General features: G+C 37.5%; 1 protein-coding gene across 5 annotated transcripts in view; it reads left to right on the top strand.

The window, feature by feature from the left end:
- The window catches only part of PRDM2 (PR/SET domain 2), a 113,812-nt gene that overhangs the window by 2,334 nt on the left and 88,072 nt on the right, over positions 1-23,406 (top strand). Inside the window, exon 2 of one of the 5 annotated variants that reach the window (XM_077151234.1) lies at positions 14,961-15,034. The exons of 1 other annotated variant lie outside the window; for it this stretch is intronic. In XM_077151234.1, coding sequence (XP_077007349.1) covers positions 15,026-15,034 — 9 coding nt within the window. In that variant the 5' untranslated portion in view covers positions 14,961-15,025. Of the gene's footprint in view, positions 1-11,787; positions 15,035-18,256; positions 19,993-23,406 lie in introns of those variants that run through there. 3 more of the 5 variants (XM_077151233.1, XM_077151239.1, XM_077151232.1) reach the window with 3 other exon arrangements.

The raw sequence follows: 23,406 nt of genomic DNA, 5'->3' as shown, positions 1-23,406 counted from the left end.
CTGCATTTCAGCTCCCTTTTGCTCTCTTCTCTGTCAGCAGAGTCTGTGTGCAGTTAAATATGTATATCTGCAGTATATCCTTTTGATCATTATTTTATATTAGAAGTTTTATTTATTCATGGGACTGTTTCTTTAAGCTGTCGATCTCTTTTTGAATTCTGGATCTGATTTACAAACCTTTCAAGTCATGTTAAATCATAGACTTTCCAGGATGGAAAGCACTTTAGCTTATTTACTATTTTTATGTTTTCTGAGTTGATTTTCATTACCCATGCAGGGAGAAAACAAAGCAAAACAAAACATCCCTGCTTGCTGCAACTAGAAAAATGCATGCTAAGGAGAGAAAGGTGAGTGGGTGGACAGTTGGGGAAAATGTGGCAAACTTGCGGGGTGGCAACATGTAGACTCAGGGGATTTCCAGATGACAGAGATGTTACCTGACAGTCGTTCCCGCGGATGTGTGTCCATTGCTTTATGGTTGGTGTGCTCATCAGCCACACTGTCCTCCGTCACGGCATTGGTTAGGGGTCTGGGAGTTCTGGCTTTCTTCTTTTGAATTTGTAGTTAGAGCTGTCAGTCATCGTCATACAGCCTGGGAGAGCTGTAAACTCCATTCCCAAGCGCAGGCCTTAGGTTCCATGAGCATGTTTCTCCGCCTTGGCACTATTGATGTTTTGGGCTCAATCGGTTTTTGTTGCCAGGATCAGAGGGCAGTGCTGGGCATTGTAGGATGTTTGGCAGCATCCCTGACCTTGCCCCACTAGGTGCCCTGGTAGGCAGGATCGCCCCTGTTGAAATTGCTACCTTAAAGGAAGGCTTATCAGACTGGCTGAGACTTGAATCATTGAAGCATTTCATGAAACCTCTTTAGTCAAAGAACTGCACGAGTAGACTTTAGGGTTTGGTGAGGCCCACCTTCAGGCCTGGGAATGACCTTAGTAGCTTCTTGAAATTCCTTCCTTCTTTTGAGTTTATGATTTTATAGAGGAGTCAGTTTTAGCAGTTTTTCTTTAGTGTCCTTTTTATGGCAAGAGATAAAAGCAATGTGAGATATCCTGGAGATTATGAAGGAGTTTTCATGTCAGGGGATCAGAATTCCCAATATTCAGATTAAATTATTACTAAATTTAAATAAATTTACATAGAGTTGATGGATGGTGCATAATCTAAGTTTGTGGCCCATTAGATTGAGTAACATAAAAGCAAATGTCTTTTTTTCCTAGGAAATGAGATTTAATGAAGCAGCCTTTTGAAGATTGATGGTAGAAGCCAAACTATAGCTTTTCTAAAATCTCCCTTGTTTTTTTTAAACAATCAATTCATGTTTATATGCAGAAAATGGTATGATTATTTGCCCTGAGGAAGTAAGATTTATTTTTGAAGTGTTTACCTAATTTTAACTTATTATGTTGTGATTTAAAGATAGTTTATTGATCTTAATGGGAAACATGCATCATTAATGGAACTTTCCCTGGGGGAGAAAAGTACAAGTTGTCAAGTCTTTATTTATAATCTCTAAATATAGATTGAATTTTTATTGTGGCATAAGTAATCTTTGTCAGAACTTGCCGATAAATAAAACATGAAGAGATGTGTTGTTGGAGCCATGTTTGGTAATGGGGTGGTTTTCTGAATTACAGGATATCTGCATAGTTTCACTGAAATGGATGCATGTGCCATTTAAATATTCTTCCTTAAAGGAGAATGCCTTTCATTCCCCACCCCCCAAATCCTTGAAGCGTGAATTAGAGTTATTGTATGGCATAAATCAGGTTCCTTTAGAGTGAAATCTGCTTATAAGATTTTTCTCAATACTGTATAGTCTTTATTTTTAGAAGCTTGGTTCATGTCATACCTATACTGTGTTTTCATTTATTAGTCCTTTGGAGCATGCAATAACAGAGGTTTCACTGAATACTTAAATATTTCCAGCCATTTTGGTGAAAAGAGTATTTCGTAGCTTTTGCAATAAATCGTACGATTGGTTTTGCTTTGAAAGAACTAAATTACTTCTTGGCACAGTTTGCTTGAAATATGTAAAGCTAAGTGCAACTGTTAGTTTGATTACAGTGAGCAGCCTGTCTGGAAATTGGTAAAACCCACACATTTTCTATGTGCTTGTATGTAGTTCTACTAAGACTATGTTTAGCTCTGGTGGGGAAATTTGGTGATAATTTAACTGATGCCATCCAAATTTGAAAAGGATTCTGAGAATCACCAAACTCTTATATGAACTCATTATGAATCCTATGTATCTTTTGAGACTTCATTAATACAATATAAATTCAGCATAATTTGATGTTATCAATAAAAAATTGACACTCTAAGTGTTTCTCACTCTGTGATGCTTATTTTAGGGACTGTGCCAAAATTCAGAAAGACCTAGTTTTAAGTACATCTGAAAGTAGTTTTAAAAAGGAAGTCTCTTAGGATAAATTTAGATTCTTAAATATAAAGCTCTATTACCATGTGTAGGAAGCCATGGGGCAGATCAGTTCACCTCTGTCAAGGAGGTAAATGTTCTGTCTGTGCATCCCTCCAATAATTTAACTGAGCCCTACCTCTGGGCATGAAATGACTAACAGAGATCAAGCCTTGGAACCTGGGGTAAGTAATTCCTTCTAATTTCTTTTTATTTGTAAAGCAGGCACAATGATTGTTTCTCTCTTTCACTAGGGTGTTTTGAAATGAGAAGATAAAGAATATGCAAGCAATTTGAGATGCTTTAGGGTTTTCAGAAGCATTGATAACATTTTTTTTTTTAGCTGTTTCTTGCAGTAGGTCTTGAGGGAGAGAGAACACAGCACAATTGTTGAGAAAAGCCCTTCCAAGTTTTCTTAAGCCTTTGGCCCCCCTGCTATTGAAGCAAGGTAGGGGTGGAGGGTAGGTGTTCACTTCTTTTCTTGTTCCTTCCATAACCTTTCACAAAGCCAAATCTGTCATCTTCTATTCTCTCTGAATATTTTTTTCTTTGGCAATTTCCTCATCTGCAGAAACTTTTAAAGCTCCATCCCTACCTGGATGGCTTGGCGTGCTGGGCCCTTTTTTCCAAGTTGATTGCTGTAGCTTTCCCTGTGAATGTCTCGCTTCTTCTCAAAGTCAGACCTTAAAACAGAGCTCACCACTTTCCGCCTAAATACTGTCCCTCTTCCTGACTCCTCTGTATTTGAAATACGTTCAAATTTCTGTTCTTCCAGGCAGACACGTTCACAATTCTGAACTCGTCTTGGCTCTCTTTTTCTTTTTACCTTCTTATTCAGTTAGTTAACATGTTGTGCCCATTCTTCCTCTGCAGCGTCTTTCAATTTTTTTGTTTTTTTCCAACTATTATCTTATCCCTTCTCATCTTGGATTCTTAACTGCTTGCCAGGTCCACTTCTTTCTGGTTGCCCTCTCCCTACCTACCTCCTCCCTCTTCCCTGGCAGTGGAACCTGCCTAAAGTATTCAGCATTGTTTTGTTTCTGTCCCCTCCTCAGTCACAAACTGCTGTGGCTGTCCATCACCCGTTCGGATGTGAAGGCCGCTCAGCTGGTGGGCAGCAGCAGGCTAGGCTCTTTCTCCAGCTCCTGCCTGCAAGTGTTCAGGGCGCTGCTTTGAAGCAAGCCCCCTTCCTTCTCTTTCTAAAGACCGTCAGGATTCCTGGAAAGGGGGACCCTACCCACAGGGTCAAGTTTAAATTTAACCTGAGCTACAGACCCCAATATAACGCGCCCCATCTGTTCGATTATTGCTCGGCACAGCCCTTCTCTCAAGTCGCAGGGCATGCGTACAGCAACCAGGTAGCCAGAGACAGTAGATCACCCTTTTTATTATGAACCGTGAGGCATTTAGCTTTACCTGAAGCAAGAACTACAAATAATTTTGAGAAAACATATTTTAAAAAAAGAAAAACGAAAATTCATTTATGTGCCTTGGGCGTATTAAACTATAGAATAATTTCACAAAAAGTAGGTATTGCTGTTATTTTAAAATGCTCTTGAGACCAAGAGTATTAAAAAGATAGACCTTCCAAACTTCAGAGCTTATGTGTAAAGTGGAAGAGTCTCTCCCCACCTGTTCTAGTTTGCTAGCTGCTGGAATGCAACACACCAGAGATGGATTGGTTTTTAATAAAAAGGAATTTATTTTGTTGGCTCTTCAGAGGAAAGGTAGCTAATTTTCCACTGAGGTTCTTTCTTATGTGGAAGGTACAAGATGGTCTCTACTGGTCTTCTCTCCAGGCCCCTGGGTTCCAACAACTTTCCCCAGGGTGACTTCTTTCTGCATCTCCAAAGGCCTGGGCTGAGCTGCAAGTGCTGAGATGAGGAATGCCGAGCTGCTTAGGCTGTGCTACTTGGCCGCTGTCTCATTTAAGCACCAGCCAATTAAGTCAAACGCCACTCTTTGCAGCAGACACACCTTCTAACTGACTGCAGATGTAATTAGCAACAAATGAGGTTCACATACCGTTGGCTTATGTCTGCAGCAGTAAGACTAGGTATGCTCACCTGGCCAAGTTGACAACTGAATCTAACTAACACACCACCAAAATAAAAAAATGCCTTAATAAAATCTTGTAAGAAGACCTGCAGAACCAACCGTGTAGTGTGATTTAAGGGTACCTGGCACCTTAACAGAATACAGTTTTGTCAATCTGTCTGGTATAACTTTAGCTTTGCTTTTGGTTGTTGAATTCAGGAAGCTGCCTTGTCATTTACATGTAGTTTGCGTAAAATGAGTTTTCCTATATATTTTATTATTACATAAAATAAGCTCTGAGCAGCCACTTGTAAGATGACTGTATTAGTATTTAGAATCTTTACGTGAGAAAATGAGTATTTGGTGCCAGGACCGTTTTGTCCACATTGCTGTAGTTTTTCTTCCCCTTTTCAGGAAATTCAGAATTATTTTGCAGGGTTCCTGAAAATCTCTGTTTTAAATGTTTACTCATAAAAGTCACATCTGAATTGGCAACTCCAGTGGAAAAACATAACTCAAAGAGGTCAGCTGAGAATTTTTTTGGCTTTGGGAATTGTGACATGAACTATCATTTGGCATCTTGCTTTAGGAGTTTTGTGTTTGGGTTGGAAGTTTAGCATTTGAGTGTTAGTAAAGAATTGACTTAATTTTCCTTTTACAATAATTTAAGGCTTTTACGCATGTAATGTTGAGAAAATGTTAGAAACTCTATAGAAATTTCTTTGCTTTTAATACAATTTTATGAATATGCAATTAACAGTTGATTAAATTATACTCTTCTTGGAAGTAATGGGAGTTGTAATAATTTTGAATCAGTAGCATAGTTCTCATCAGAGAGCGGGGCTGTTTGGAAAGCAGTAATATTCTTAACCACCCCACCTTTTCATGTTGACTTTTACAGCTATATTTTTTTGGCAATTAGTCTTGAAAATAAGGAAAGGAAACTAACTTTTAAATTTCATGGCTGTTTTGACTGGATGGCGTTACCTCATCCAGGAAAATTGACAATGATTCTTTTGTTTTTAGTAGCAGGAGGAGGAATAGCCTACATTTATAGTGAGAGGTTAGAGAATATGTATTAATTTCTTTAGCGAAACCAAGTATTTCTTATTAGACAAGTAGAAGGAATTATTGTAGAAACGTTAAACAAAGCCTGAGATTTATGATATACTAAATTGCCTGTTCAGTAAAATATAATGATATAGGTGTGTACATTTAATTAAAAAATAAGGGAGAGCCTATATTGGTAGCTGTCTGTAACAGGTAAATGATAATCATTAATTCCTATTCACTTATTTCTAAGCTAGAGATAATATGCTTGGAGCAGTAGCTTTTGAAAGTTTTCCCTCTAATCCTTTTTTTTTTTATGTGAAGGGATAAAAACAAATAAACCCTACAGTGTCACAACCTATATGTGGATTATAATACTTTCCTAACCTATCAGCAGGTAGATCTCGTGTTTGACATTTTGACATGGTGTTGTTTTTTCAAGGTTAGGATCAGAGGTGTGTTGACTTCAGAGCTCTGTCACCTATATTTTTCAAGCAAAAGCTCTCATCGACCTCATTGGAGCTCTGCAGGGTGAAACAACTTGCCCTCTGCTGTGGTCAGAGCTCTGGACCCTGGGCTTTTCCCTCTGCTAAGTGGAAGCTGTGATGTCAGCGTCGGCTCCTCCTCCGGGTCTGGTGTGCACGGCTATCTCTGCTTCTGTGTTTCGGCTTGGGCTGGGGGCTCGGGGAGTCAGGCCCTGGGGTGTTTGTGATGTGTTATGGTCCTCCTTGAGGAAACTGATTTATTGAAGTAGAGTAATTAATTACTGGTTTGTTTGTGAGCACGTCTGTTCCTTGTATCTCCTCAGATGCTTTTATAGGTAGGGAAATTCTTCCATGTGGTGTCCTTCGTTCTACCATTGTCTTTTTGGTTGGGTAGAAATCTTAGGGACTCAGAGACGTGAGAGGATTCAAGCAGAAAGGACTCATCCACTAATCTTTGCTGTATTCTCAGTCCCTCTCTCTCCTTTTTCTCCCTCTCCCATCCTTCTCCACCCCCCATCCTTATTCTTAAAATGATAAATATATCAGGTCTGATTTTCACTTCAGCTTAATTAATTTGTTAATATAGTCTGCATTTTCAAAGAAAAGGTGGGGTTATGTTTTTCGTGTGAAAACTAGATAATTATTCTTGTGAAAGAAATTGTTTTCATTATTTTAGAAAAAGAAGACTTGTGATTTTTCCTTTAGCAAATTTCTGGACAGATTTAATAATTATGAATTGTGGGTGTTGCTAAATCTAGCAAATGGGAGCTAAATGTTTTCATGTAGAAGAGTTTCATATAGAAAAGTTAAATTATAATTTAACGATTCCATTCTGGTAGAAATTATCTGTGGTAGTTGTCTATGACAATGAGTACGTTTGCAGTGTTTGCAAATTAATAAAAATGGTGTTTTTGAGAAGCTGGCATAGTTAAGATATTATTTATCTAGAAGTTTCTTGATTATAAGAATCTTTTGGTAGGAACAAGTTAAGGTCAACATTGGAAAACTGCGAATCTACTCGGCTATAAGCTTAACCATCTTTGCATTTGCCTCAGTGCTATTTAGATTAATGATTAGTTTTAATATTCTTTTTCTTATGAAGGCCGTGACTTTCCAAGACTCCTTTCAAAAATGCTATTTTTTTAAGTTTTTTTGTTTTATCTTGACTGTGTTTTCAGTGCATTTAGTCTTTTGTATTTTGATGCAGCCATATTAGTTCCTTTATTTATTTCTGCCTTACCATTTGTCCATAAGCTATATATGTTGCTTTCTGAGTCTTAAACTTTCAGTGTTCTTCCTGATTCTTGATGCTACAGTGTAGAATATTTTTGTAACTTATGAATGTATTTGTAAAATAGTTAATATCGATGACTTATAAGTGAATGTTGCAAATTTAATTATTTTCCAAATAACTACAAAAGTTATTTGAACTGATAAACTGATCCTAAAGAATAATTATAAAATAATATCTGGGATTCATAGGTGACTGCACAAATCAAATTAAATAATGCATTATTTTCCCAGTTGTCCTTGGAGACTTAAACTGATCTTAACGAATCTGCTATTGCTTTGACCTCACCTTTCATATACTTCTGTAGATTTTAAAAGTGTGCAAAGGAAAGATATAAAGGCAGTTTAACCAATGCTATGTTTTACATTAGTATTAGTGCCTTTAATCTGCTGTATTTCAGAGGGTCAGTGATGAAGAGAGATGACTGGGGTGGCAGGGTTTGTCTGACCCAGGGACATGTGTATCCCACATAGTTCTAGATTTTCTGGTCTATGGACCTTCAGGCCAGTTGACAGCAGCTTGAACAGTTGTTGAGATTATTTTAACATTTTATCTTTTTTTTTTTCCACATGGGCAGACACCAGGAAACAACCCCGAACCCGGGTCTCCCGCATGGCAGGGGAGCACTCTGCCTGCCGAGCCACTGTGGCCTGCCCTATCTTAACACTTTAAAGGACCAGTTTTTAATAAAGACCCTAATTCTTTTATTGTTGCTATTTTGATGCTGATCATTTATAATCAAATCATCTTCATAATATTAAGTTAAACACTCGTAAGAATGATTTGTTAACATATTTGAGAGCATTATCTTGGAAAAGTATGTTACTTATTTAAATATATTATTAAAAAGGTTATTTACATCTATTATTAAATCCTTGTTACTTAAAATAGAGATCAAGGTCTTATTTTCTTTAAGAATGTATGCTATTAGTGAAGTATAGTTAGTGATAAAGTTTCATGTGCTCTAATTTTATGTATCTGACTAATGTACTTTGTTTGCTCCTCCCAGGATTGATAAATTTTAACAAGGTGGGATAGGCAGATACATAGACACGTCAAGGAGTAGCATAGAAATATTCAAGAAGGTTTGGTCAGGCACAGACATCTAAAAAAGAAACTGGGGCATAACCCAGGGTCAGAGAAGTTCTAGGAATTTTTAAATCTTCAAGAATTTTACCAATGGAAAACCGGAGGCACTTATTCTTTAGCTTTTTTTTTTTTTTTTTTAAATATTTATAGCATTGCTAATGTGTCAGAGTTATGTATGGAGAGAGGTCTTTCCGCCTCTGCACTAACAGGATTGACAGCTTAAGTTCTCACATTTGGTAAAACCTGGGCCTTGAGGTATCATATATTATTAGTTAAGTGGGTATGTGAAAACAGCCTATCTAAGTCACCAGTGAATCTTCAAGTTGTGTAGGTTCGCCGTGACACTTGCACAGGGCTGTGCAGTGCTAGAGGAATCTGACGGAAGTTACGCCCACAAGAGTTTGTAGATTTGACAGAAGGTTTTAAAATGTATTATTATATTGTAACTAACCCCATGGTATGCCAGTTCAGAGACTCAACTGGTAGGGTATTTGGAAATGGATGTAGGTATTTGGGGCTGTCAGAACAGTTGGAGGCACCGCTGGCATTGATTGTAGAGGGTAGTGCCACATGCCCATGATGTGGGACAGACCTGGCAGCCACGCACAGGAAAGAGATGTCCAGCAGTGGCTGCTGTTGAGAAACGCTGCCCAAATTCACTTCTTTTCTTTAACACCCCTTGTTTTCAGAATAGTTCAGTAAAGGATTGAATTTTTTAAAATGCCACTTGAAAGGTAATTGTCAGATTTGCAGTGGTTTTCATATTATAAAATGTTTTAGGTCTATAGTTTGACAAAGCTGTGAATCGAGGGGGAGAAAAAAATGTAGGTCTGGATTTTAGTGACTAGGATTAGAAGTGATAGAAGGATTAGAAGGAGGTGAAGAGTGAATCTTTAAAACAGGGTATCAAGACCCTTTTCTCTGGAAAGAAATAACAAGTGAGTTCCTGTTTGGACAGGGAAGAGACAGAAAATGAAGAAAGTTAGAAGATTGTTAATTGTGTGATAATTTGAAGTATATTATAGTATTTTTTATTAAGAAGAACTTGAGATTCATTGAGGAAACAAATTAAAGAATAAAATGTTTTAGTTTTCTGGTATCAGTCAGGATATCTCGAATGTTTGGATTGTGTCTGTGAGTTCACAGCTACAGAAGGGAAGGAAAAGGAAAGGAGAAATATCAAGTACAGAGAGGGAAAAACAAATGAAAAGCTGAGGGAAAGAAGGTAGCCTCTCAGAAAACGGCAGCTCCATCCTTTCAGGACCTCAGGTTAAAAACCTTGGCGACATCCCAGGCTTCCCTCTGTTATATCTAACATCTAATCCAGCAGCACATCCTGGGGATTCTGTTTTAAGGATATGTCCAGAATTCAATTACTTTTCATATATCTGCTGCTGCCTGGGTCAAGCCATCACTATCTTGTGCCCAGGCTGAGCTATTAGCCTCCTTAAGTGGTCTTTTGCCTCCATCCAACTGTCTGCATCTCTTTTTTTTTTTTTTTCCCCATATTGAGATTTTGTTGGTTGTTCTGAAGATGGGCACACAGATATTATGAACAATGTGTATACAGTTTTTTTTTTTTTTATTTGCATGGGCAGGCATCAGGAATCGAACCCGCGTCTCTGGCATGGCAGGTGAGAACATTGCCTGCTGAGCCACCATGGCCCGCCCTGAGAAAGTTTTGTTTTGTTTTGATTTGTTTTGCATGGACAGGAACCGGGAATCAAACCCAGGTCTCTGACATGGCAGGTGAGAACCCTGCCACTGAGCCACAGTGGCTCATTCCACAGTTTGTTTTTTTTTTAGCATTTTAATTTCTTTTAAAAAATGCTTTTTATTTTTAAATTTTTAAAAAAATATAGCAACAAACATATTCTTAACATATGATCATTCCATTCTACATATATAATCAGTAATTCACAGTATCATCACAGTTGCATATCATCATCATCATGATCATTTCTTAGAACATTTGCATCAATTCAGAAAAAAAAATAAAAAGACAACAGAAAAAGATCTGTACCTACCATACCTTACCCCTCCCTTTCTTGATCACTAGCATTTCAATCTAAATTTAACATTTGGCCCCCCTATTATTTATTTTTATTCTGTATGTTTTACTCATCTGTTGATAAGGTAGATAAAAAGAGCGTTAGACACAAGTTTTTCACAATCACACAGTCACATTGTGAAAGCTCTATCATTACACAATCATCTTCAAGAAACATGGCTGCTGGAACACAGCTCTACATTTTCAGGCAGTTCCCTCCAGCTTCCCTATTATATCTTGACTAACAAGGTGATATCTATTCAGTGCATAAGAATAACCTCCAGGATAACCTCTTGACTCTGTTTGGAATCTCTCAGCCATTGACATTTTATTTTGTCTCATTTTGCTCTTCCCCCTTTTGATCGACAAGATTTTCTCAATCCCTTGATGGTGAGTCCCAGCTCATTCTAGGATTTCTGTGCACAGTTCTTAATGTGTATACCGAAAATCTAATCTACAACACATCTAGTCTACACTCATTTAGTGTGTGTTGTATTATAGGGTATAAAAATGGCCACCCCCACCCACCCATGAAATGTTAAGTTGACATCCAAGACAATCGGGGCCCCCGGTGAGTCAGTATCCTACTGTTTTCTGGTTGTATCAAAAAATAACCAGCAAATGATTTCCCCTCTTTAAAAAAAGCATTTATACTTAAAAAAATGGAATGAGGTGAGATTTCAATCTCCTCCTTAAAAATGTTTCCTCTAGAGCTACTAAAAACTTGCATTTACAAAATAGTTGATAAAATATTTCTCTGGATTGTAAAAGAAAGGACAAACAGGGACCACTGATAAGACATGGTATATGATATTAATCAGACTTGGCTTCTTTTTCTCCTGCTTCATCAGTGGCTGTACTCTTCTCATTTTTAGTTTCACCATTTTCTGCAGGTAAATCTTTAGTTTCTTGGTTAGCTGCTTCAGCTGGTTTTCCCTTTGCTCCCCTTTTCCCTTTTGGTTGCACTTTTTTTGTCTGAAGACTTATCTTTTCCCTCCGCCTTTTTTGGGCTTCGTTTCCACTTTCCAAGGAGCAGGTTTAGCTGACAGTCTCTCCCTCCTTTTGCTGTCCCCGCTGCGAGCTGCGGGCCACTGAGAACCTTTGCAAACCTGGACTGCTGGCCTCTGCTGCTCCTCCCGCTGCCAGAGCTGCTGGGACCCACGGCCTGTCCTCATGTCTTTTTAAATTCAGGTTACGTTAAGTCATTTTTGCCTTGAACCTCTAAGTGGTTTTTCCACTGGCATTGTGGTGAACAGGGCATGCTCTGCAAAGATCTACCTACTCTATCCACCCTCCCACCCCCCACCCCCTCCACCCCCCGCCAATTCTCATGTCACCTATGTTAACTTTCCCTCCTGCTTACCAGCCACATTGACATCCTTGTTCTTCGACACCCAGGTACCCTGCCAATGGGGCTTCCTTTCCACATGGCACATAGCTCTTCTCGGTCTGACTTTTATGCACATGTCGCTTTCTCTGGGCACGTTATTGGATCTGCAGACTTTATTTTTCTCTCAAGTACTTTGATTATCTGACATACTACATGTTCTGCTTATCCGCTGGCTTGTTGTTGCAGGTCTCCTACCCCAGAGAACAGGGATTTTTTTGCTGTTCACTGCATAAGAATTGTTCTTGGTGCTGAAACATGGCTAGGAAGGGAAATCAGAGACCCCAATTGTGAGATCTTGGTAGAGTTACCTTAATCCCTAGAATCTCTGTTTTGTTCACTGAGGATGCTAGTACTTACCTGCAGAGTTTTTATGTAATAATGAACTTCAGGTCCAGTTTGGAGGTCTTCCCTTTAAAAAATGTGGTATTTGTATAGATTTTTCATTTTCCCAGTCCCTCTCCCTCCCATATAATTGAAGCTAGAATTTTCCATTTTGATAAAGAAACCAAAAATGAGGATGTTATTTGAAAACTGATGTTTAGTAACTAGTGAAAATTTGAAATGCTAGTATATATTGTAAGCCTAATCCTAGATGAACATGAAAAATGTTTTTGAAAAGTTTTCTTATAATTATGGGTAGATATTCTGTTACAGTCTTCCAAGAAAGGCTCTATTATTTTTCAGTCACTTCTAAAGTCACATTGTCTTTGAACTTTGGAGATTATTTTGCGTATGAGTGCTGATATCAATTTAAACTTATTTAGACTCAGGGCATGTCACCCCAAGAATGTTGACTGTGGAAGGGGTACTCTCCTATAGTATAGTATCAGTTTTGTACTGAAAACCTGGGGATGAAACTTAATTTTGTGCTTTTTTTTTTTTTTTTGTATAAATCAGTAAAACTTAAAGCCAGTGTGTTGGGTTTCCTTCTTGATCTCAGGAGATGAACTGAACTGATAGTGTTAATTCAGATTTGAGAAATTATCTGTCTTGACTTGTGTACATTTACAATCTACATGCAGTGTTAATGAAATCTAGTAGCTTTTGCAGTTTTAACATGTATACACAGATAGGCTTACCCGCTCCCCCAATGCCCCAGTATGCATCCATTGGTTATTAAAGTTTGTAAACCAGCATTGAAACATTACAACAATGTTTTTGCACCAATTTATTTTAGCCTCTTGCAGTGCAATATGTTATTTTTCTGAAGCAAACAAAGGTGAATTTTGCATAGTTCTTTCTGTCTGCTATAACAGCATTCAAGGGAGAAACTTTTATACATTAGTAAAGAGGAAAATAAACATTTTCTTTCTTTTAATCTTAAACCATGTACCAAGTTTTTGTTCAAATTGTAAAGGATAAGTTAAACTTAAATTGCGTTCTTTTAACTGGTATGAGTGTATTTCTGTAAGCACAGTTATATCAAAATAGGCTTTTAAAAATTAAAAAATGGACTAAGCTAATGCAGCTGAAGTTCTTTCTTAGCACAGTGTGTGCTGGTCCTTGGTCTTGGAAGATGCTTCATAGCTGGTGTTATGGTGATGCTCCTGCAGTGGATTCTCATGAGAGGCAAAAGACAAACCAAGGGAAATGGTAAAGCATCTTATTAAAGCATAGTAACGGGGCACGTGGACCCTCTAATGTTTTATTCACTTCTGGGGTTGTAGGTGTCATGCCAGGCCTGCCCTAGTGGTATGGTGGTTGAGGGATGGTGTCTGCTCATCTCAGGCCACTCACCTTATCACTGTTTTATACTCAATGTACATTTTTAACTTCATAATGATCTCAAGTCTTGAAGGAAAGGATCAATTATGTTAATATACAATGCCTATGAATGAAGATATGTTAAATATGTTTAAGAAAGATGCTCAATATTAAAAATGAAAGGCATGGACTTTATAGACTTTAGTTATCTGAATTTTATTCACTGAGTGTTTGCTTACTAAGAGTTCATATTGGTTTTGGCTAGCACGGAGCTCTTTCACAAGTTGCAATTTAGAAAATACTTTGTGCCAATTATAGAATAAAAAATAGTTCAAATGACTAGGCTCTAACTTAAATGAACTTAAATATATAGTGTCTTTGGTTGTTAAAGGTGATCAGGTGAGTGTGGTTCAATAGCCCAAGAAAAAAAAAATCTGGATTAATTAAAGACCTGGGGTAAAATGTTAAAGCACAATTGTTATGATGGCCAGCAGTATATTCTTCCAGTATGAAGAGCCATAAATTACATATTCCTTGGTTTATTAACAATAGAGTACTAAGTTACAATGTAGGCAAAGTCCTATGGGTCAGGAAAGGAAAGATGAGTTACTGTAGTCAAGTTCATGAAGAAATAGGAAAATTATGCATAATGAGATGTATATGTGTCCATGCTGGAAATATTTAGAGTATTACAATAGAAGTTCTTCTTAAAGTGGCATGATTATAAAGGAATCTTTTCAACACAAGTGATTCTTAACAGTGTATGTTGCAGGAAGGGCTGTCTTCATAGATATTTAGAAACAAGTGTGTCATGCATTTACAAGAAATGGTTTTGTTTTCTCATTATTTTCTATACTATGAATATATTTACAAACAAAAATTTTCAAAGGGATAATTGTAACTCTTTTCAGACACCTTTCTGGAAAACACTTGCGTTTTACTGCAGGTTTTTTGTTCTGTTCCATCTAAAAGAGCTTCCCGTGGTCACTGTTGGAAAATCTGCTGTTCTACTTGAAAAACTTGAAGAACAAAATAATGCAATGGGGTCAGGTTGAATGTGCATTTAACACAGTATTGATATAAGTAAAAGGGGGATATTTGATTTCGTAATATTACTCAGCAGTGCTTTGTGTTTCTAACGATTAGCAGAGTTAATTTATTTGTTCTTAGAAATGATGCAATTCTAAAACAAGTTTGATGTCCATTCTGCTGTGAATCTGCTTTCAACTGTATAGTGAAGCCCAGTAAAGATTAGTAAGAAATATATTTTATTGTAGATAATAAATCTGAGAAGAAAGTTCCCAGCGTAGCTTGAAGTTAGTCCAGCATGGAGTTGCTTTATAAATAGCTCTTTGAGCAAACTCTGCAGTTCTGAATGTGGTTTTAAATCACTGTAAATTTGTAGGCAGGTACATATTACAATTGTCTGTTTTTCTTTTTAGGGCTCATGTAATCAAGGAAGTTTCTTTGTTGTGTGTATCTTTACAGAACACAACAGGAATTGAAAATGAATCAGGTGAGTTTAAAAGTAAAAATTTATACAAATACATTACCTAGATGTCAGACCAGTTCTTGATTTTTAAATGATAGTAACACACACATTTATTCCTCCAAGAATTTCATTTTTGTTTCTTAATACCATTAACTAGCTCATTGCCTTGCATAGGGTGCATTTGTTTGTGGAGTGTGCAGTGTTTTGGCATGGATTGGCTTTTCCGTGGGTTCACATTTTATATATTACTGCTACAAACAAGTTTACACTTTGGAATTCTGAGAAGAGGACTCACTCTTAGGGTTCTTAGTTCAGATTTTCTTTTTCAGTAGTGTAGGGTTTTTGTTTTTATTTTTAAGCCTATCAGCTTTGGTTTTTAACACTTTTAATTTTGTAACTATTCGTTGATTGAAAAGGAAGATTAGTTCAGAGGCTGAAACTGATCAAATGAGAAACTTTAAGCCTCTGTCCCTGAAAAACCTGTCCATTAGAATAACAACAAGGGAGCAGATATGGAAATGTAAGATGTGTTTTTCCATACAGGAGGGTGTGGGATTACCTGGAGATTAAACTATTCTGCTGTGACTATTTCTATATCCTCAAGGGTATTTTGATAGTAGAACCAGTTATGTGGATTTAATTTATTTAGAGTAGGTTTCTTATGTTCTGGCCTGGATATCATTTCACTGGCAGTTAATAGAAATTTATGTACCTTTTGAAATCTTCATAACACTGTTTTTGAAATATGAAGGACAAAACCTAAAAATGCAAGTATGTAATTTTTAGGGCTTAGTTTAAAACTATCAGAATTGAAAATATGTTGTATCCCTCATCAAATGAAACTTTGGATTTTTTTTTTTTTTTATCATTTACAGGTGCTTCTAACTGGAAATTGCAAGTTTGATTTCATTAGGTGGCCAAATTTAATAAATTCAGTTCTATGTTGCATTGAGAGATGTGAAATTTTTGTAAATGGATTCTTTTGATTTCTTTTCATTACTTTCTTTATTAGAAATACACTTATTTTAATGCAGAGAACCATACATCATAAAAAATAAATCTGGTGAACACATGGGGCACATGGTTTCTATTATTTTAAAACTTGCAGATTTACTGACATGCTTTTGAAGGCAAATTATTTTTGAAATAGTGAGATGGGGGAGGGGAAAGAAAAGAGAATGGATTTTCACAGTCATCGTCCTCCAAAGTTATATACATATATTTGTCATAGATTTCATTTATTTTCCTATTTAAAGCTGATTCTTAAAGTGAACCCAGTCATCAAAGGAGTTGCTGTTCTCCCGCATAGTAATCATTGAATCTGGTTTCAGATGCTTGTGAATGCTTCCAAGTGGAATAGAAATATTGATATTACTCATGTCACGTTGTGTTTGGCGGTCGTTTGTTTGAGGTGGCTGTAACTTTGCAGTAGATTTAATTCTTATACTCCATTAGGCTACTGATATTTCCAATGACACCTCACACTTTCATAATTCACTTATATAAAGCAAACCTGTAGCTTTAAAAAAGTCCGTATGCCACTCAAAATAGTTGTAGTACTGGCCATTTCTTTTCTTGGCTGCTTTTACACTTTCATTTTGCTTTTGACAAGTTTTAATATCAGCTCTGCAGAAAACTCCCTTTGATGCCAGATGCCAGATATCAATGGAAAGGTGTCCTGTTATGTTTCTAATGGTTAGCACATTGCTGATTTGGGTATAATTTAAATGGTCTGTTAGTAATGAAACTTTTGTTTGGATCACAAAAATTAGACAGATCTTTTCATGAGCAAAACTTTTAGCACCTTTAATTACATTTTCATTAGTTGAGGAATATTAGTTGTACAATATTTAGACATGATTATTATGTCATGGCATAAAATCTCTTTTATGTTTTTCAATAATTACCCCAGTAATTTTTTAAAATTTAGTTATTTCAGGTTGTTTTATGTTTTTCTCTCTTTCATATTTTTTCTCATTTTCAACCAGTGAAAATGAGCAATAAATGTTTGAAAAACTTTAAAATAACTATACAGAAATTCAAATATTAAAAAAAAATGTTTTAACTTGAACCAGGTGGACTTATAATTAAAATCCCAATGGTTATTTTAGGGTTAGATTTATTCTGTCTAGAAACCGATCCACAATGCTTTGATGAATTTTAGCAGTCAGATCTATATCTCCTGTAAAGGGCTTGGTCTCTAATATGGTATCACAGAATCAACCATTCATGTATAAATGACAGTTAAGTTAATAGTGACGAGAGGAAGGAGTGGGCGTACCATATTGTTTGTAAGCAGTTCTTTAAAAAGAAACAGTACAGCTCAGAGCCTCCAGTATTTTATGCATCAACCATTGCAGCAACATCCTGCACTGTTGGGCTCCGTTAGATCTTAACTCCTCCCTGACCAGCCAGACTGTCCCTCTGACTCCAGTTCTGGGGCTCAGACCCGCATGTTCTTTGTCTTTCATTCTCTTATGTTCTGTTCTTCACTTGGTACTTGCCCCGTTTCTCTGTCTCTTTTTTTTCTCCCAATTTAGAACCTTGCTTTGCATGTGAGCCTTCGTTCCTTCTTACTGAGCCCTGGCCTGATTGGCAGGCAGAGAAGGAAGAGCCATATGTCTTCCTCTCTTGCCATTTCCTTTCTCTCCATTTTGAAAGCATAGATGTTCTTCACTTGCTTCATTAACCTCTTATGCCCATCCTGGTATTTAACTTTTGAGAGATCCCACTATTTTTCTTTTCCAGTTTTCCTAGATCTACCTAGGAACATTTAGAATTTTATAAGCAGCTCTTTCATTGCATGAAGAGTTTAGAATGCTTTTCTTTTTTACAGAGTATCAGAAGTGAGCTAAGTTCTAGAATGAAAATACGCTTAGAGTAGATATGCTTGAGTTGAGTACCACTTCCTGTTACCTAAATGCTTAACATGTGCCACTCTTGCTAGGCATGTTATATATATATCCTTTCATTAATCTTTTTTGACTTCTCTATATAGTATAGGTATTATAACCTTCATTTTTTGAATGAAGACGTTAAGGCCCAAAGAGATGGCTATGGCTTGTGGCTTGCCCATGATCACCCAAACAGTAAGTGAAGAACTCCCATTCAAGACCTGGCTGTGAAATTCCAAAGTCCAAATTCTTTTTCCTTTTTTGTTTTTTTTTTTTTAACTTTTTTCCAATTAATTATTTATTTATTAAACATAATATACATACACATTCTTACCATATGATCATTCTAGTCTTGATATATAATCAGTAACTCACAATATCATCACATAGTTGTATATTCATCAGGATCATTTCTTAGAACATTTTCATCAATTCAGAAAAAGAAATAGAAAGAAAAAAATTCATACATACCATACCCCTTACCCCTCCCTTTCATTGATCACTAGCATTTCAATCTACTAAGTTTATTTTAACATTTGTTTACCCCTATTATTTATTTATTTTTAACCCATATGTTTTGCTCATCTGTCGATAAGGTAGATAAAAGGAGCATCAGATACAAGGTTTTCACAATCACACGGTCACATTGCAAAAGCTATATCATTATACAGTCATCGTCAAGAAACATGGCTAGTGGAACACAGCTCTACATTTTCAGGCAGTTCCCTCCAGCCTCTCCATTACACCTTAACTAAAAAGGTGATATCTATTTAATGCGTAAGAATAACCTCCAGGATAACCTCTCAACTCTGTTTGGAATCTCTCAGCCATTGACACTTAATTTGTCTCATTTCACTCTTCCCCCTTTTAGTCCAGAAGGTTTTCTCAGTCCCTTGATGCTGAGTCCTAGTTAATTCTAGGATTTCTCTCCCATGTTACCAAGAAGGTCCACAACCCTGGGAGTCATGTCCCAAGTAGAGATGGGGAGGGCAGTGAGTTTGCTTGTCATGTTGGTTGGGAGAGAGAAAGGCCACATCAGAGCAACAAAAGACAAAACCCAAATTCTTGGTCATCATGCTATATTGATGTACTAGTTGGGATAAACCAGATTATGCTGCAGCAACAGACAACTCCAAAATCCCAGTGGTTTAACACAGCAACAGTTGATTTCTTGTTTTCACCACACATCCAAAGTGAATTGGTATGGAGCTCAGCTGTTGTAGTCACTCAGGAGCCAAGGATGGCAGAGGCTTTGTCTCAACACCCATCACTTCTATTCACATTTAATTGTTCAAAGTTAGTCAAATGGCCGCACCTATTTAAAACTTCAGGTGGAGGGGTGGGCAGGACAGTTGTATCAGGTACCTGTGAGGTGAGGAACTGCAATATTTGTTTAAAGCCCTAATGATTCAATGCAGCTGCCTTGATTGTTAATGTATTGAGTCATACTTATTTGTTAAAGAATTATGCACAATCCAGATTATTAATATTTGAAACTTTCTTTCAGTATAGTGTCTTATGATTGTAGCATCTCCACAATCTGATCAATAACCTGTGGTCTTGTCATCAGCCGGTAGTACAGCAAGTTAGTCTTCCATACTTAATTTTAATGAATAGTCAAGTAACAGACACTTTTAATTACTTGATATTGCAAATCTGAGTTCATTAGACTTTGATAATTATAATTAGCCATCCTTAGTTTTTTCATGGCTGTCTTGAATGTTCAATCATTTTTTCATTTATCAAAAATTTTTCAGGCACCAACTGCATCCCAGGGATAAATGTTACGGATTCTGCAGTGAATAAGATAGGCAAGGACTCTCCAGCTTACACGCTGGCAGACGCAGACATTTAAAACGCAAGATCACTTCAGATAGTGAAAAGGGCTATGAAGATAGTGAAACAGGGTAACATAATAAAGAATGATTAGGGGAGGTAGGTGGAATTCTCTGGATTATGTGGTCAGAGAAGGCTGTTCTGAGGAGATGAGAACTGAGACTCAAATAATTTTAACAGGAAACCAACTACATGATCTTGGGAAAGAAAATTCAGGCAGAGTGCACAAACAGTAACTGCAAAGGCCCTGAGGTAGGAATGAGCTTGATGGTTCCAGGAATAGACAGCAAACCAGGATCTTGGCAAGCACCAGGGCCTCTGGAACAAGATGAAGTGGGAGTGAGAGGCAGGGGGCAGATTTGTAGGGCTCTAAGTTTCATAGGGAGAAGTTTAAATTTTATTCTAAAGCGCAGTGGGAAGCCACTGGATAGTGACATCTGATTTCCATTTTTTAGAATATTATTCTTACAGTGGTATATCCATTTTATAACTGAAACTTGTTTGATTTTTTTCTCCCCATTATTTACCCCTAGAATAGTAGCTAAATTATTTCTAAGAAGAGTCGTTCATTGAATTTTAGAGTATTTTAATGCCATAATGTTCTTGCATGTCTTTTGTTGGTAACAATAATTACTATGATGATTATAGTTAGTTTACTCTAGCAGTAAGACGTATCTTAATAGGAATATACTTTAAAGTGTTCTTAACATTAAACTATATAAAATCTCTTCTGTCACCCACTGCTTTGCTTTCTAGGGTTAGTTTTGGTCAAATCGATATTTAAGAAAATAGGTACTTTAATTAAAATAGGTTAAAACTATAGAGGTATAACTTAGATGATTTTCTAGGTGAAGTGGGTGAAAAGAGTTGTATAAAATTAAATGAAACAAATAAAATGTGCTTCATTTTATGCTGTTTGTTTTGACTTTTAAAATATGATTCAGGTGTTGCCTGGGTAAGAGATGGAGCATGTGTAGCCTTGTGTGCTGGCAGCTGAAGCTGGCGCTAGGCTGTATCACGGAGATGCCTTGCAATCCCAGTGGTGTTTATCTGGGTGCGCTGATGAGCAGGGCTCTGGCCAGGGCCTGGGGAGGCTGCTTCTGAGGCCACAGGGTACCTGGAGAAGAGCTCAGGGAGGGACGGCTGAGTGGCCGGGATGGGTCCTATGAGTAATTGTAGAAGCCAGAATAGAGTTTCCTGAGGGAGATGGGAAACCTTTGGAGGCTTTTGTTCAGAGGGGTTGTTTGAATTGAGTTAAACAATTTTTTTTGTTGGAGAGGAGTGTGTGGTCCGGGAATCGAACCTGGGTCTCCCGCATGAAAGGTGGGCATTCTAACCACTGAATTACCCATGCACCCCTGAGTTAAACAATTTTTAAAATTTCTTTTATACTTTCTTTTCTATTGTACCCGTATTTTTGTCCCTTAGACTGTTTTCTTGGACCGTTTAGGTTTTATTTGAACATAATTAAGGAGGAGAGTATAGGATTTATTTCCTTAGTTATTTTACTTTAAAAGTAATTTTTGAGGTATAAATTACACATAGTTAAAACATACCCGTTTTAAGTGTATAGTTTAAAGTTTGGCAACAGTATTCAGTCATGTAAGCATCACCCCTGTCGTGATCATAGGACATTTCCCTCACCTCAGAAAGTTCCCCTTGTCCCTCTGCCCTCAGTTTCCCCTCTGCCCAAGGCAACCACTGATTGGCTTTCTGCCATTAGATTGTTTTTTCCTATTCAAAAATTTCATATAAATGGCATCAAACAATATGTGCTCTTTTGTCCTTTTTGTACCTTTGGTCAGCAAAATGTTTTTGAATCATCCCTGGCGTTGTGTATACCAGTAGTGTATTCCTTTTCTGGGAGGTTTTTTTACAGGACACCATCTGACCATCTAGATTAGTGTCTTCATAACTGTATTTCAAAAGATCTGGTTAAACACAGGGATGGCTTTTTGTCTTTTATTTCAGGCATCTCCCCACCTTTTTCTGAATCCTAAAAATATATATGGCTCATGAAATTGAAACCACTTTTCCTGTTTTAGCATATTATTAATATAGAACTACGTTTGTATAGGTAATTATAAATACAGATTTGGTTTTCAGACATTGTAAGAATTAAATTTTGATGAAAAGCTCTTTAAGAATCTGGCATTCTAATATATAGACAATGCTTTTAAAAATTTAAATTGGTGAATTTAAAAAGATTTCCACATAAGATAATTCTTACCTGTTATGCCTTAAACCTCAATTAATGCATGTATAAATTAGAAAATTAACATGTTGAGGAGATGGCAGGTTAACAATGTGGGCATTTTAGTTCGTCCTCCAGAACAACTACTAAATAAGAAGAAACAGTACAGAACAGCTCCTGGGGCCACGTCAGTGACCAGACACACACAGTGTACCCCAGTCTGTACCAGCTGGACCCGCTGCAAGCCCCCCAGAACCGTGAGTTCCCAAAGCTGCGGCGGCCAGTGCCCCTCCCCCACAGGCTGCTTCCCAGAGGGGAAAGGAAAGGACTTTACCAGCAGCAGGGACTGGGCAGAATCAAACACCAGTTGTGGAACTAATTAACAAATTCTGACTACTAAAAGTAGGCCCCCAGCTTAGGTGAACCTGGTCAAAGTGGAGGTTGCTCATTTTTGCCGCAGCGCCAAGGGGGCGGGACTGACAGGAAAAGGAGGAAAAAAAAGAAGGAAACAGAGGTTTTTGTGGCTGTGTATCTACAAAGGCTTGACTGCCTCTGGATACAGCAGCAGGACTTTTCAGGCTGCAATTGCCCCACGCATAGGCAGAAGTGAGCTCTTTTGGGGGCTTATCTGGAGCCTGTGCCTTCCCCAGGGGAGGGGTGAAGCCCCACCCAGGTGGAATCCCTCCATCAAGGAATTCAGACACCAGGGCTTGGTAATTTGAAGCCATTAAAACCAGCCTACAACCTCTCCTCTGTCTTCACCACGCCCCCAGCAGGGAGAGTCTGCCAGAGTTAAAGGTACTGCATCATCTTATGCTGGTGGGACCTGCAGTCAGACAAGTGCCACACACAGGGCAGGATAAGGAAAACAGAGTCCAGAGACTTCACAGGAAAGTCTTTCAACCTGCTGGGTCTCACCCTCAGGGAAAACTGACACAGGTGACTCTTTCCTCCTGATAGGAGGCCAGTTTGGTCTGGGAAATCTGACTGGGGTCTATAATATCTAAGTAGACCCTCCTAAGTGTGTGTGTGGGGAAAGGCACCACACAAGCAGGGCAAGAAACAAAACAAAACTGAAAAATTCTCCTCTGTTAAACAAAACTTAAGCTAAAGGTCCAGATAAAGCTGAACAAAATGTCAAAGAACAGATAGTCAACAAATTCATCCAGCAAGAAAACCCTAGATAAAAGAAGTGAAAGCAATCTCCAGAATAAACTAATTAAGGTAATTAAATGCCTAGAAACCAGCAAAAAATAACAAATCACACTAGGAAAATGAAGAGATGGCCCAGTCAAAGGAACAAACCAACAATTCAAATGACATGCAGGAGCTGAAACAATTAATTCAGAATATACGAACAGACATGGAAAACCTCATAAAAAATCAATCAATGAATTGAGGGAGGATATAAAGAAGGCAAGGAAAGAACAAAAAGAAGAAATGAAAGTTTGAAAAAATAAATCACAGAACTT

The sequence above is a fragment of the Tamandua tetradactyla genome, chromosome 2, assembly GCF_023851605.1.
Source record: "Tamandua tetradactyla isolate mTamTet1 chromosome 2, mTamTet1.pri, whole genome shotgun sequence".
Classification (NCBI taxonomy): Eukaryota; Metazoa; Chordata; class Mammalia; order Pilosa; family Myrmecophagidae; genus Tamandua; species Tamandua tetradactyla.
The sequence above is the reverse complement of the archived record's forward strand: the minus strand, read 5'-3'. Positions and strand labels throughout refer to the sequence as shown.